We start from the raw sequence: 15,356 nt of genomic DNA, 5'->3' as shown, positions 1-15,356 counted from the left end.
AGATATATTCAGAACATTTCATCCCAAAGCAACAGAATACACATTCTTCTCTAGTGCACATGGAACATTCTCCAGAATAGATCACATCCTCGGTCCTAAATCAGGACTCAACCGGTATCAAAAGATTGGGATCATTCCCTGCATATTTTCAGACCACAATGCTCTAAAGCTAGAACTCAACCACAAAAGGAAGTTTGGAAAGAACCCAAATACATGGAGACTAAACAGTATCCTTCTAAAGAATGAATGGGTCAACCGGGAAATTAAAGAAGAATTGAAAAAAATCATGGAAACAAATGATAATGAAAATACAACGGTTCAAAATCTGTGGGGGACACAACAAAGGCAGTCCTGAGAGGAAAATATATAGCGGTACAAGCCTTTCTCAAGAAACAAGAAAGGTCTCAGGTACACAACCTAACCCTACACCTAAAGGAGCTGGAGAAAGAACAAGAAAGAAACCCTAAGCCCAGCAGGAGAAGAGAAATCATAAAGATCAGAGCAGAAATCAATGAAATAGAAACCAAAAAAACAATAGAACAAATCAACGAAACTAGGAGCTGGTTCTTTGAAAGAATTAATAAAATTGATAAACCCCTGGCCAGGCTTATCAAAAAGAAAAGAGAAAGGACCCAAATAAATAAAATCATGAATGAAAGAGGAGAGATCACAACTAACACCAAAGAAATACAAACTATTATAAGAACATACTATGAGCAACTCTACGGCAATAAATTTGACAATCTGGAAGAAATGGATGCATTCCTAGAAACATATAAACTACCACAACTGAACCAGGAAGAAATAGAAAGCCTGAACAGACCCATAACCAGTAAGGAGATTGAAACAGTCATTAAAAATCTCCAAACAAACAAAAGCCCAGGGCCAGACGGCTTCCCGGGGGAATTCTACCAAACATTTAAAGAAGAACTAATTCCTATTCTCCTGAAACTGTTCCAAAAAATAGAAATGGAAGGAAAACTTCCAAACTCATTTTATGAGGCCAGCATCACCTTGATCCCCAAACCAGACAAGGATCCCATCAAAAAAGAGAGCTATAGACCAATATCCTTGATGAACACAGATGCGAAAATACTCAACAAAATACTAGCCAATAGGATTCAACAGTACATTAAAAAGATTATTCACCATGACCAAGTGGGATTTATTCCAGGGCTGCAAGTTTGGTTAAACATCCGCAAATCAGTCAATGTGATACAACACATCAATAAAAGAAAGAACAAGAACCATATGATACTCTCAATAGATGCTGAAAAAGCATTTGACAAAGTACAGCATCCCTTCCTGATCAAAACTCTTCAAAGTGTAGGGATAGAGGGCACATATCTCAATATCATCAAAGCCATCTATGAAAAACCCACCGCAAATATCATTCTCAATGGAGAAAAACTGAAAGCTTTTCCGCTAAGGTCAGGAACACGGCAGGGATGTCCATTATCACCACTGCTATTCAACATAGTACTAGAGGTCCTAGCCTCAGCAATCAGACAACAAAAGGAAATTAAAGGCATCCAAATCGGCAAAGAAGAAGTCAAATTATCACTCTTCGCAGATGATATGATACTATATGTGGAAAACCCAAAAGACTCCACTCCAAAACTGCTAGAACTTATACAGGAATTCAGTAAAGTGTCAGGATATAAAATCAATGCACAGAAATCAGTTGCATTTCTCTACACCAACAGCAAGACAGAAGAAAGAGATATTAAGGAGTCAATCCCATTTATAATTGCATCCAAAACCATAAGATACCTAGGAATAAACCTAACCAAAGAGACACAGAATCTATACTCAGAAAACTATAAAGTACTCATGAAAGAAATTGAGGAAGACACAAAGAAATGGAAAAATGTTCCATGCTCCTGGATTGGAAGAATAAATATTGTGAAAATGTCTATGCTACCTAAAGCAATCTACACATTTAATGCAATTCCTATCAAAGTACCATCCATCTTTTTCAAAGAAATGGAACAAATAATGCTAAAATTTCTATGGAAACAGAAAAGACCTCGAATAGCCAAAGGGATATTGAAAAAGAAAGCCAACGTTGGTGGCATCACAATTCCGGACTTCAAGCTCTACTACAAAGCTGTCATCATCAAGACAGCATGGTACTGGCACAAAAACAGACACATAGATCAATGGAACAGAATAGAGAGCCCAGAAATAGACCCTCAACTCTATGGTCAACTAATCTTTGACAAAGCAGGAAAGAATGTCCAATGGAAAAAAGACAGCCTCTTCAATAAATGGTGCTGGGAAAATTGGACAGCCACATGCAGAAAAATGAAATTGGACCATTTCCTTACACAACACACAAAAATAGACTCAAAATTAATGAAGGACCTCAATGTGCGAAAGGAATCCATCAAAATCCTTGAGGAGAACACAGGCAGCAACCTCTTCGACCTCAGCCACAGCAACATCTTCCTAGGAACAACGCCAAAGGCAAGGGAAGCAAGGGCAAAAATGAACTATTGGGATTTCATCAAGATCAAAAGCTTTTGCACAGCAAAGGAAACAGTTAACAAAACCAAAAGACAACTGACAGAATGGGAGAAGATATTTGCAAACGACATGTGAGATAAAGGACTAGTGTCCAGAATCTATAAAGAACTTAGCAAACTCAACACCCAAAGAACAAATAATCCAATCAAGAAATGGGCAGAGGACATGAACAGACATTTCTGCAAAGAAGACATCCAGATGGCCAACAGACACATGAAAAAGTGCTCCATATCACTCGGCATCAGGGATATACAAATCAAAACCACAATGAGATATCACCTCACACCAGTCAGAATGGCTAAAATTAACAAGTCAGGAAATGACAGATGCTGGCGAGGATGCGGAGAAAGGGGAACCCTCCTACACTGTTGGTGGGAATGCAAACTGGTGCAGCCACTCTGGAAAACAGCATGGAGGTTCCTCAAAATGTTGAAAATAGAAATGCCCTATGACCCAGCAATTGCACTATTGGGTATTTACCCTAAAGATACAAATGTAGTGATCCAAAGGGGCACGTGCACCCGAATGTTTATAGCAGCAATGTCCACAATAGCCAAACTATGGAAAGAACCTAGATGTCCATCAACAGATGAATGGATCGAGAAGATGTGGTATATATACACAATGGAATACTATGCAGCCATCAAAAGAAATGAAATCTTGCCATTTGCGACAACATGGATGGAACTAGAGCATATCATGCCTAGCGAAATAAGTCAAGCAGAGAAAGACAACTATCATATGATCTCCCTGATATGAGGAAGTGGTGATGCAACATGGGGGCTTAAGTGGGTACGAGAAGAATCAATGAAACAAGATGGGATTGGGAGGGAGACAAACCATAAGTGACTCTTAATCTCACAAAACAAACTGAGGGTTGCTGGGGGGAGGGGTTTTGGGAGAAGGGGGTGGGATTATGGACATTGGGGAGGATATGTGCTTTGGTGAGTGCTGTGAAGTGTGTAAACCTGGTGAGTCACAGACCTGTACCCCTGGGGATAAAAATATATGTTTATAAAAAATAAAAAATTTAAAATTAAAAAAAAAAAAAGAAATGTTTGTATCAACATGGACAGGACTGGAGGAGATTATGCTGAGTGAAATAAGCAGAGAAAGTCAATTAACTTGGTTTCATTTACTTGTAGAGCATAAGAAATAACATGGAGGACATTAGGAGAAGGACAGGAAAAGTGAATTGGGGGAAATCAGAGGGGGAGACGAAAAACAAGAGACCGTGGACTCTGAGAAACAAACAGGGGTTTGGAGGGGAGCAAGGTGGGGGGATGGGTGAGTCTGGTGGTGGGTATTAAGGAGGGTACATATTGCATGGAGCACTGTGTGTGGTACATAAACAATGAATCTTGGAACACTAAAAAAATTAAATAAAATTATTTAAAAGTGTGATTAAAATTCACATGCAAGGATAATCATTAGAGAAAAAGTGACAAGATAACAATAATCTGAAAGTTGAAAACAGAACATTGTTAAAAAATTCTTCCATATTCACATATAGAGATACCTCACTATGTTTATAATTATTTAAAAAAAATATTTAATGGGGTGCCTGGGTGGCTCAGTCGTTGAGCATCTGCCTTTGGCCTGGGTCATGATCCCGGGGTTCTGGGATCGAGCCCCACATCAGGCTCCCTCCTCAGTGGGAAGCTTGCTTCTCCCTCTGCCCCTCCCCCTGCTTGTATTCCCTCTCTCGCTGTGTGTGTGTGTGTGTGTCTCTCTCTCTGTTAAATAAATAAATAAATAAAATCTTAAAAAAATATTTAACAACATAGGAAAACGCTCACAATATAATTTTAAGAAGAAAGAAGCAGATTGCAAAGGAATATGATCCTGATACACACACACACACACACACACATACACAGAAGAAAGACTGAAGGAAAATGGTAAAACAGCAGCTATTGTTTATGAATAACAGAAATGATATGTAGTCCAAATTTCCAAATTTTTTACAGTAATTATATATTCTTTTTAATTAGAAATAATCAAAGTCCATTTTAAAACTACAGCAAAGTACAATGCTTCTTTGTAGAGGTACAAAGTGATATCCTCAAACCTTTCCAATATTAACTCATGAGGTAGTAGAGCTGTGATTCATGTATAGAATGATGGCTTTGACATTTTACACTCCCACTGGTGAAATGAATAATACAGTGTCTTCCACCTCCAGAACTAGCTTCTAAGCTATCATCTTAGAGTCATCCGTTGGAACTCACCTCCCCACTGCTGCTCATGGGTCATTAAATCCAGCTCTTGGCTTTCTTAGTTGCCTGTGCTGTACAGTACTTCATTATTCTATATCTGGATTATAATAAATTCCTCTTTTTAAAAATGTTTTAAAATTTTTCTTAAAATTCAGGACTTGAACTCATGACCCAGAAATCAGAATCTGAGCTGAGATCAAGAGTCAGATGCTTAACTGAGCCACCCAGGTGCCCTGTAATAAATCCCTCTTAATTTTAATCTTTTGTTCTCCATTCTCCAATTCACCTTACTTTCCACCGTGGGATTAATCATCCTATAATTCCAATTTCATGAAGTTGTTTGTCAGCTGCAAACTCTTTACTGATTGTCTATTTCCCATCATCCGTCCCTAAAGCCCTCCTAATGGGAGCTTAATATTTATCACTTCTGATCAGATCACTCCATCTCCCCAGATGTGGTCACTACCATCCCTTTGCCATTTTTGTTCTGTTCTATTTATTTCCCTGCTCATCTACTCCCAGACAGACCAATATATTCTTATATGGATCTCCCATAACACACATGCTTATATAAAACCAAGTAACTATTTAAGAGTAAGTTGCTCATTTTCCTTCCAAGTGATTCTCGTGTATAAGTCTTTCCCCCAAGAAAACTAAAATGTTCTGGCCATCAAGAACCATGGTTTATCATTAAATGCTACACAGAGTGCACAGCACAGAAAAAAAAATACATGTACAATGTGTTCAAAGGAGGCAGTTTGCAAAGGGGAAAGATCATTAGATTGTCCTTCTGGAGCTCTGAAGTCTGGTCCAGCTTGCCCACTTCTTAACTAGCACTTTCCTAGGTAGGTCCTGGGATATGTCCTGTTCACCCATTATCTTATTTAATTTGTTCATATGATGAAATTTCTCATCTCACCAACCCTTGTTTTCTTGTCAGAATACCAGTAACTGCCTAAAAAAAAAAAATCAAATGTGAAAGTATTTTTTTTAAATGAGACTGTATATATTAAAGAGCTGTTATGATAGCTACTATTAGTCTTGAGAGCAGTTTCATCATAGTATAATGGGAAGGAAAGGAGATGTCAGAGGACCTGCGTTATCACTGACTTGCTGGTTGACCTGGGTTATCACTGTCCCTTCCTGGTTGACCTGGGTTATCACTGACTTCCTAGTTGACCTGGTTATCACTGACTCTTTCTGGCTGACCTGGGTTATCAGTGACTCCTCCTAGTTGGGAGATAATAACTCCATCACTCTCACAGCACTTCATTCATTCACTCACAAAAAAATGACCTATTCACACTTTGGCCACACATTTGGCCAAATGATTAAAACAAAACATACATTCAAAACAGTGTTCCAGTTCCCAAGGGGTTCACTATATATATATGTATTTTATATATATAACAAATACAGATACACCATGAAAACTGCCATATTTAGAAGAATCTACTAAGTCCTTCGTACTGAAACTCTATCTGCAAAGGTCAAGAAAGATAACATTTGAGAGATGTCTAAAGAAAGTCTGAGGTTTCCAAGTGGAGGAAACAGTAACATTTGTGGTCTCGCTTGAGAGAGGCCATAGTGCTGCTAAGGAACTTATGTTGCCAGTTCAGAATTTTTTCTCATTTCTTCAGAGGCAGACTTTCACTCTCCCCAGGATCCTGACTCCACCATTTCCACCCTCTCACTCTCAAAAGATAACAATGAATTCTAGTTTCTACAAGACTGAGAAGTCATCAGATGAGTACTTTCTTAATTTCCCCTCTCCATGCCTAACAGTGACCTTCCATCACAACCATCATTTTCCTCTTCCCCTCTTGCCCCATTGCCTGTATTTTTGTATCTCCTTTGCACTCCTCACCCATGTAGCCTTCCAAGGGCTGTGACCCTACAATATATGCCATCTTTCCATTTTCCAACATCTTCATTAAGGCCTCCCCGCCATTAGCATTTAATCAAGTCTCTTCCATTAACAAGCCACCTCTCCATATACACAGTTTTCCTGCTCCCCACCTCTTGCACATACAGCATATCGCCTTCTTCCCTGAACAGTCTACAGGATTATCTCCATTTTCTTTTCTTCTACTCTCCTTCAAGTCATTGCAGTACCATTTTCGCCCTTCCAATGTTATTGAAACTGCCTTTTTCCAGTTCACTGAAGATTTCCTTGTTAAATATCTTCAACTGATCCTCACAACACTGAACACTTCCTTGATTTTCATTATTTTCCCTGAGAATTGCTGTCGAATCTTCAAAATAGTATTTTATGTCATCTTCTCCAAGTACAACTCCCCATGCATGGTTTTAATTATCTTTTATGTGCTAACATCCAAATCTCGCCTAATTTCCTTGAACTTCAGATACGTTGCATAATTTTTGTTCTGCTTAAGACTGTGAACTTTAATGTGGTCCATGGGAAATCATTTACAAGTTTTCTCTTTTTCTTTTTTTCCTCCTTTTCTTTTTACAAGTTTCTTTAAGAAGGGAAGTGATTGAATCACATCTGTGTTTTTAAAAAATGATTCACAGTAATGTAGAAAAACAGGCTCAAGGGATAAGAAATTGGAGGAAAGAGGACCAAAGTATCTACAAGGCATTCAAAAGAGCATGCTAGATAATGGAATGCTATATAAATTCTCCTTACCTTGAACGGAGGACTAGAGTCACTTGGTCGTGCAGAAAAGTCAAAGGAGATAATAAGATCAACTCCCCTCTGAGGTCTCAGGATCAAAGGGTATGGCAGGTTAAATGTGAGGCCACTGTCCACGACATGAATCTTTTTACTTTTGACATCCAGAGGCTCATATATTTGCTCAAATTCATCAGGATCTTTAAAAAGGAAAGAAACAAAAGAATGAATTAAGTGACCATTTAACATCATTTAGAGCATAAAGATATTTTTAATGTCAATTTGTGAGCATAATTTCATAGGCCCTCAGGGGAGTCAGACAGAACTGGGCATGTGTCCTTCCTGCTTCAGCAACTGTAAATGAATCATTGTCTTTAACTCAGAGTTTCCACTTTCAGGATAAAGATCAAATAAGGGTGCTGTGAGGATGAAGTGGGATAATGCATAGAAAGTACCTACTCAGGCCCTGGCATTAACTCTAAGCTGTGATCATGATTCCTTTAACACTGTTACTTCACTTTACCTAGATCTTCACTGGCTTAAAAACATTCCCTCAGACATGATCTTGTTTTAAGTCATAACACACATGTGAGGTAGATGATATCTATTAATGAAGGATGAAATAAATTCATCTCTATGGTGACAGAACAGGGGAGTGGCAAAGTCTGAATGGATCCCTCACTGCATCTCCCAAGGTAACAGGAGTCCAAGGAAATAATCCAGTCAACACATTCAGCAGACATGTATTTTCTGCTATGATGTGGGCTCTATTCTAGATGCCGAACAAGATGCAAACTCCACTCTGACAGAACACATGACTAATAAATCAGTGAACAAATAGCCAGTTCAGACAGTATTAAATACATTGCAGAAAATGACAGAGGGTCATATACAAGGAGTAACTTCAGTTGGATAATCAGTAGAAACCTCTTTGAGAAGAAGACCTTGAGCTGAGACCATAAGATTAGTAATACAGAACCAGCCAACCAAAGATATAGGGGGATATTTTTTTCTAAGAAGGGGAAAGAGTCAAAGCAAAGGCCCTGAGGAAGAATCAGACTTGGTATGTCTGAGGAACAGCAAGAAGCCCAGTGTGGCTACAGTATTGGAGGAGAGTAGAATAAGGTGACAATGGGATCTGGAAGAAATCAGGGTCTAGAATTCATTTGTTTTAATAGAAAATGGCAGCATGCTTCTCTTCACGTTTATGTGTGGAGCTCCTCATTCACTTCCCAGGAAAAAGAGATGTGACCAGAATTGAACTGATTGAGCTGAATGAAATGACATGCAACTCTCACACATGTTCCATTAAGAAGAAGGCTGGAAAGTTCAAGAACAGAGTGAAGATGTTCATATTAGACATGTGTTACAATCTCTGAGAAAGCTACTCATTTCCATTTGTTAAGCCTTTTCACAGAGGCACTAGTAAAAATTAGAGGACTGAACTGTGTTTATAAAATTCCCTATACGAGGTAGTTAACACCTATTTTCCAGGAAAATGGTCAGCACTAGGTGGGAATCCACTGTGTGTTAGTTTCGTCCATAAATTTCTAAATAAGAAATTTAGAAATCTTATTTAGATTTCTAAATCTAAATAACTCAGAGTTTAGTGTTATAGTTCTTAGGTTCAAGTTTCTGTGACAGATAGAAAGCTAGACTCTTGGCTGGTAGCAAGAGTCTGACTATAATTCTCTCATAGTGAATTTTATTATGTTTAAGAGCAAGGGATCCCAAAGAAAGGCAAATCTTTAAATTCTTCCTGTACCATTAAACCCACAATCCTTCTCATCATTAAAATATGAAACACACCAATGGAATAATTGGGCTTGATGTTTATTAGGTGTGAATTGAAACAGTTCTAAATTCAATCTAGGTTTAGTTACTTAGGAAAATGTTATTACCCTTTAAGTTTTACAGTTAACAGGGAAGCATGTGTGTTTTTTTTCTCTTTGGTTTATTAAAATTTCTCACCCCTGGAATACCGAATAACAAGTGAATATTATAAATATATACCAGTGTGTTTAAGAATGAAGAGGAAAAAAGTTTACAGCTGAGGTGATTCGTACTACCCAGAGCTGGTAAATGAGAAAAGGTGTGAATGAATGGTCTTAAAAAATCAAATATGCTAAAAAAAAAAAAAGGTATGGGGGAGTGGTTTATACAAGAATAAGGTCATACATTTGAATGTATGGCTGAATGGAAAGGCCAGGTTAAAAAAAAAAAGTCTTGCTATATCTGAGGTGAATGTGTAGGCCAACAAGGAGAGAAAAGAGAAATTATTCGGTAAATAAATATCTCCAGGTTAATTCTTTCTAATTAAGTATGTGTGGATTGTAATGAGAAAGTACTTTGCTACCAGCTGAGAGTCTAAATTTCTATCCATCACAGAAACCTGAACCTAAGAACTGTAACACTGAAAAAATATATATATTCTCAAACATGATTTTAGTATTTACTCCTCTGAAATGTTTATTGTTTAAAAATTACATATGGCGGTGCCTTTCAAATAAATAAATAAATTTTTTAAAAAATTACATATGTAAAAAATTTTAAAAATACAAGATTACATATGTAAATTTTTTAAAGGTGAGCAATTGTGGGTCTTTGTCTTTTATTAATTTTAAATATTTGACTAAGAAGATGGATATTAATTACTTGGGTACTTTTATTTCTCCTAAAAGTAGCTTATTTATTTTGAGTGTCTCTCATGTATTAGAAATTTCATAGATGAGATTTAGTATCCTTCTAAGACTCTTACAAAAGAGGTATGATTAGTGTTGTTTGAAGGATAAGGAAGCTAAGACCAAGAGGTCCAGTTTTGCACAGTGAGAATAAGGATTCCAAGCCAGGCCCAGGTCTAAACTGTCTGGACCATGTGTCATGCGGTTATTTCAGTAACTGCTGGGGCCATAGAACTGAAAAGGCTTAAAATGGCTAACTTAAGAAGCAGCGATTACAGTGTAGAGAAGCTAAACACATGCAGCTGTCAATCATTAAAACCACATTAATATGGGTCTTTAATCACAAATAAACACAAACGTATTAAAAACACATTAGTGACAATATTTTCTTTTTACAATGCAGTGATTTTCCCTAATATAATAAACTATAATGACAGTTCACAAATATTTTTCTTTGGCTTCCAACAGTAAGTGCTTTTTTTGAATTTTAGCTAAAAGATTTGCCAAAATAGACCATTTCTCTCATATTCTGTTTGTTATGCTCCTTCTCATCATGAAACTGGTCGGCACCTTTTCTCCTCTTTTATATCCAAAATAATATCTAAGAGACAAATCATGATGTCGCCAATTCCCAGCTCTGGCTGGTAGCTAAACACCATGGTTCCACCCTTCTAAATAAACTGACAGGAAGTAGTGTTTCTTCACTGTGTTGCAAACAACAGTTTTGCAAGATATTAACAGATGTTCTGTACACAAAATAAGAGCATCATGAATAGGTTTGAGAAGTAGACAATCAATAGCTTAAAGTAATACCCATTGATATTTTGTGTTTCCTAGTCTCACTACGCTTTGGGCTAACTCCTCGTTCTAACGTAGATGCTACTTTAAAAAAAAAAATGTTGTTTTAATCTTCACAAGAAGTCTCTAAGATAGGTTATTTCTATTATTTCTATTTTGTAAGGAAACTTGGAGTAAATAGCGAGGACTGTTGCAACCTCTCTGTCCAACGGTTCCAGGTTCCATCAGGACCAGGGGTGTTGGTTTTTAGTTTGGCTTTACTTTTCTATCATTGTTAACTCAGGTTTATGCTAAGTAACTGCTCAAGACTGTCCTGCTAATAAATGTCCCAGCCAAGATTCAAAAGTATGCCAGGCTGCTTTTCAAGTACTATCTTGAGGCACCATGAGCAGGGCTGCTTGAATTCATCAGAGTATCCCACTGCATTGTGAAGAAGGGGATGGAGTTAGTTCTTCCAAATTTATTTGAACTTGACCCTGGTTTATTGTATGACGTCTACTAGAATGTCCGAGAGAGTCTGATAAATCCCACTATGGGAATATCCTCCCACAGTTTAAAGCATACAGGGTTTCTAAACCTGTAAATGAATTAATCAGGTTCTTTGTTAGGGATGGAAACATGCTGTGTTTTATAATAATTATGTACCATTTCCTTAAAAGCAGTTCGCCTATGGATATTTGCAATGGTCATTTAAAAAAAAAATATATATATATATATATTTGAAATATATATATATATATATATATATATATATATATATATATATATTTGAAAGAGAGAGAGAGAGAGAGCACAAGCAGAGGGAGCAGGAGAGGGAGAACAGACTGCCTGCTCAGCAGGGAGTCCGATATGGGGCTCAAACCTGGGACCCTGGGATCACAACAGCCAGAGGCAGAGGCTTAACTGACTGAGCCACCCAGGCACTCCTGCAATGGTCATTTTATAAATACCTCACATAGATTCAATTTACAATGTACAAAAACATTTGGATGCTTGTGTATTGAACTCTAGCCCAAATTAACACATGCCTGGATTTTTTATTCCAGATAGTATGTTTCACAGCAAGTAACATAAACACAAAAGCAAACAGGAAAGAAGCCACATAAATAATGCACAGCTTCTCCGAAATTAAGTTCTGAAAGGTATACAACAATTCTGAAGTAAACAAATGAGAGGAATTCCCTCATCTTATTATTTCTCTTATTTTCAAAAGATTGTCTACAAGGTGAAGTAATAGACACAACAATGGCACCACTTTTTTCTCATCTTAGGTGGAGAGATTGTTTTAATTCTAAGGTCCTGAAATTTTAATCTGTACAACCAAAATCATCATAGGGTAAACTAAAATGTAAGATTTTCCTAATATAATATCTGGATAAGATAAAAATCTCTATTTCTTTATTGTGTGGTGGGAGTACAAAAATGAGCAAAATAACCTTAATGTTCTAATTGAACTACGGTATTTTTAACTATATAATAAACAGAGTTTTTAAAAACGATTATTTATTTATTTGGGGGGAGCTTGCAGGAGGAGAGGCAGAGAAGCAGACTCCCCATTGATCGCAGAACCTGATGCAGGGCTCAACCCCACAGCCTTGAGATCACAACCTGGCTCAATTGCCTGAGTCACCCAGGTGCCCCTGTATAATAAACAGAAGTTTTAATGAAGACTTTATGAACCAAGATGATTACATATTATGATAAATTTTTTAACGTTTAGCTCCACACACAGGGTTAGTCTAAAACTTAGAAATGATCAGGAAATAGACAGGGTCTACTCCATGAGGACCTGCCTGAGAGAGCACTAATCAATTTAGTAAATCCAGTCTAAGATACAGTCATTTCAAACAATGTTAGTCAGTAAATTATAAATTTGAATGAACTCATGATTGACCTGACTAGACTCTTGATTAGCATCTATATGCATACAGATTTTTTCCCAATAGAATATATACAGAGTGAGTGAAACAGAATTTCTATGAGATACAACATTAAGATATTAAATTTTATTTTATTTTTAATTGAAAATAATTTTAGGTTAACACATTCCAAAATAGGTCAACGAAAGAATAAATATTCTTTCAATGTAATATCGTATTCCGAGATAAAATTTTCTACTTCCTCCTTTTTCTTATGAGAACTGTCCATGAGGCTTCTTTCAAAGAGTACCCAATAAAGAAAGGAGTCAGACCAGGTGACATGGATCTATATTCTCCAAACATCATGGAGAGGAGAAGTGAGGAACTTGTCTTCACTGATCCACAGTTCCATCGGGGATTGCTGGGTGTCAGTTTTATTCTACGTTTCCATTATTCTTAACTAAAATATATAAATCCTTCCAAGAATCAAAACTTCAAGAAAAGGTCAAGAGCTGATTTCAATTTTTATGAGGGCTAGGATTACAGGTGTACTGTGGACGACTGGATCCTTCATACCAAATGCAGGGCAAGTCCTCTGCAAACACTCCGTGAATGTACGAACAGACAAAAGAAGGAAGATGAAAATGAAGTACACTTTGAAAATAGGTGGAAATAATGAAAAGACATTCCTTAAGGTTGCCAAATTAATACACTACAAATACAAGATGCTATTAAATTGGAATTTCAGACACATAACAAATAATGGTTTAGTACAAGTAGGTCCCAAATGTTGCAAGGGCCACAGTTACACTACATACACACACACATATATATGGTTTGGAATTCAAATTTAAGTAGGCCTGCTGTATTTGATCCAGCAACCCGAACACCTCTCAGTCTGCATAAAATATTGCAAAACCACCAGGGAGTTGTTAAAAATGCGGAGTGCAGGAGCAAAAGGGTACAAACCAAAGGAGCTATTCTGGGTAATTCTATCAAAGTCCTAACATAAAACAGATGTAATATAGTACACAGAAAGGAAACTTCCATTTGACATCAGCAAAACAATGACTAACAAACATGGGGCTGTGGGGAAGGGAGCCTAGCAGAAAGGAAAAGCTTCTGAGCAACACTGAGGTCTGTGACCCCATTCTAGCTCAGCGGAGAACTGTAGGCAATGAGAATGACTTTCTTTGATCTCTCTTTTCTTTAGAGTAAAATGACTATAAAGATTCTTGCTAGTTCTAAGTGACCTCTGAGATGATTTTTTTAATGGCCATCATCATTCATCCATAAAGCCTGAGTTTCTAAGGAAGACACATTTAATGGGTATCATAATGGCAGTAAGCATAATCATGAGCCTTAAGACAAATGAGGTCAATGATGAATGGGCAAGGGTGTTGTTTTTTTTTTTTTTTAATTTTGGATGAATTTTAAAATGGATATTGACTCTATCATGAATAGACTTCTATCACTGTTAATACGAAAGGGTGTAGATTGCAGGTATATAATCATACCATACCTTACATCCTAGACTTTGATGTCATAAACGTCATGCAAAGTATAGTGAGTTTCTATTCCTCTTGTTTAAACAACACGGGAAACCTTTGCTTTTTGCAATGTCCCTTAAGCACAAGCAACGAATGGAAACAGCACTACCATAAACACCACCAAACCTAAAGCCACATCCTAATTTCCACAAATATTTTATAGGCATGATGCTTAACCAAAGAGCAGAAGAAAGGGTTTTGGAAAAATCCCACTTAACATTTTCAAAGCATCCTGTTGACGCCCTTAAGCAGAAATGACAGAGAAACAACAAGTAGGCAGTTAACAGAAAAATGCTGGTTTGATGAAGTAGGAAGATTTTAGATGACAGGATCATTATAAGAAAGATTATTATGTATTGATTAGTCACAAAGGCAAATCAAACTTTTAATCCGAAACATGCATGGAACTTGAAGAATAAAGGGAATATTCCTTGGAATCTGACAAAGTAACAAACACGACAGTGAGGTTCTTACCATCTGGCCTTAAGGAAGTTACCTAACATTTCTGAGAACCAGAGGGACAGGCCCAGGAGCTTCATGGACAGAGACTGGTGAAGTAAAACTCCACTTGAAACCCTGCATAGCAGGCATTCTCCAGCTGTGGCACACAGCTGGGCTAAGGACCACATGAACCAGAATCCCATACGTGCCAGTTCTGCTGAGACCTGCCCTTTGCCAAGGAAAAACACCCACAGGAGATTCAAAAGAGGAAATGAGACAGAGGCTATATTTCTGCCATTTCCACTGCCAAGCATGGTTGTGGGGGCGTCTGTGGGGGTAATTCTGAAGTGTTTTTGGAATCATTCCTGGAAGCTCAGCCTGGAGCTTGCTCTTCCAAGCCTTGGAACAACTTTGTAAACACCTAATTCTCTACTTTAAACCCCTCTCAGTTAAACAAGGGAGACGGCTTCCTGTTTTGTGAGTGAACCTTGTCCAATACAGAGAGGATCTAAGGTCCCTCCTCAGTGTGTCAGTGAAAATTTTCTATGCTGACATAACCATGCCATTTCCTGTCCAATGAATGTTTTTCTTCCAAAATAGAACAGTACTTTGGAGTAATTTTGAATTAAACAGATGTTGCTGTA

The 15,356-nt window shown here is 37.4% G+C and overlaps 1 protein-coding gene across 5 annotated transcripts in view; it reads right to left on the bottom strand.

The window, feature by feature from the left end:
• PLA2G4A (phospholipase A2 group IVA) overlaps nt 1–15,356 on the bottom strand; it is a 176,728-nt gene that overhangs the window by 22,038 nt on the left and 139,334 nt on the right. For all 5 annotated transcript variants that reach the window (XM_004781557.3, XM_013050511.2, XM_004781558.3 and 2 more), the window contains one exon: nt 7,399–7,583. In XM_004781557.3, coding sequence (XP_004781614.1) covers nt 7,399–7,583 — 185 coding nt within the window. The remainder of the gene's footprint in view (nt 1–7,398; nt 7,584–15,356) is intronic.

This window comes from Mustela putorius, unplaced genomic scaffold (assembly GCF_011764305.1).
Source record: "Mustela putorius furo isolate JIRA1106 unplaced genomic scaffold, ASM1176430v1.1 tig00537335_pilon_pilon_pilon, whole genome shotgun sequence".
NCBI lineage: Eukaryota > Metazoa > Chordata > Mammalia > Carnivora > Mustelidae > Mustela > Mustela putorius.
This window is presented reverse-complemented; position numbering and strand designations above follow the sequence as displayed.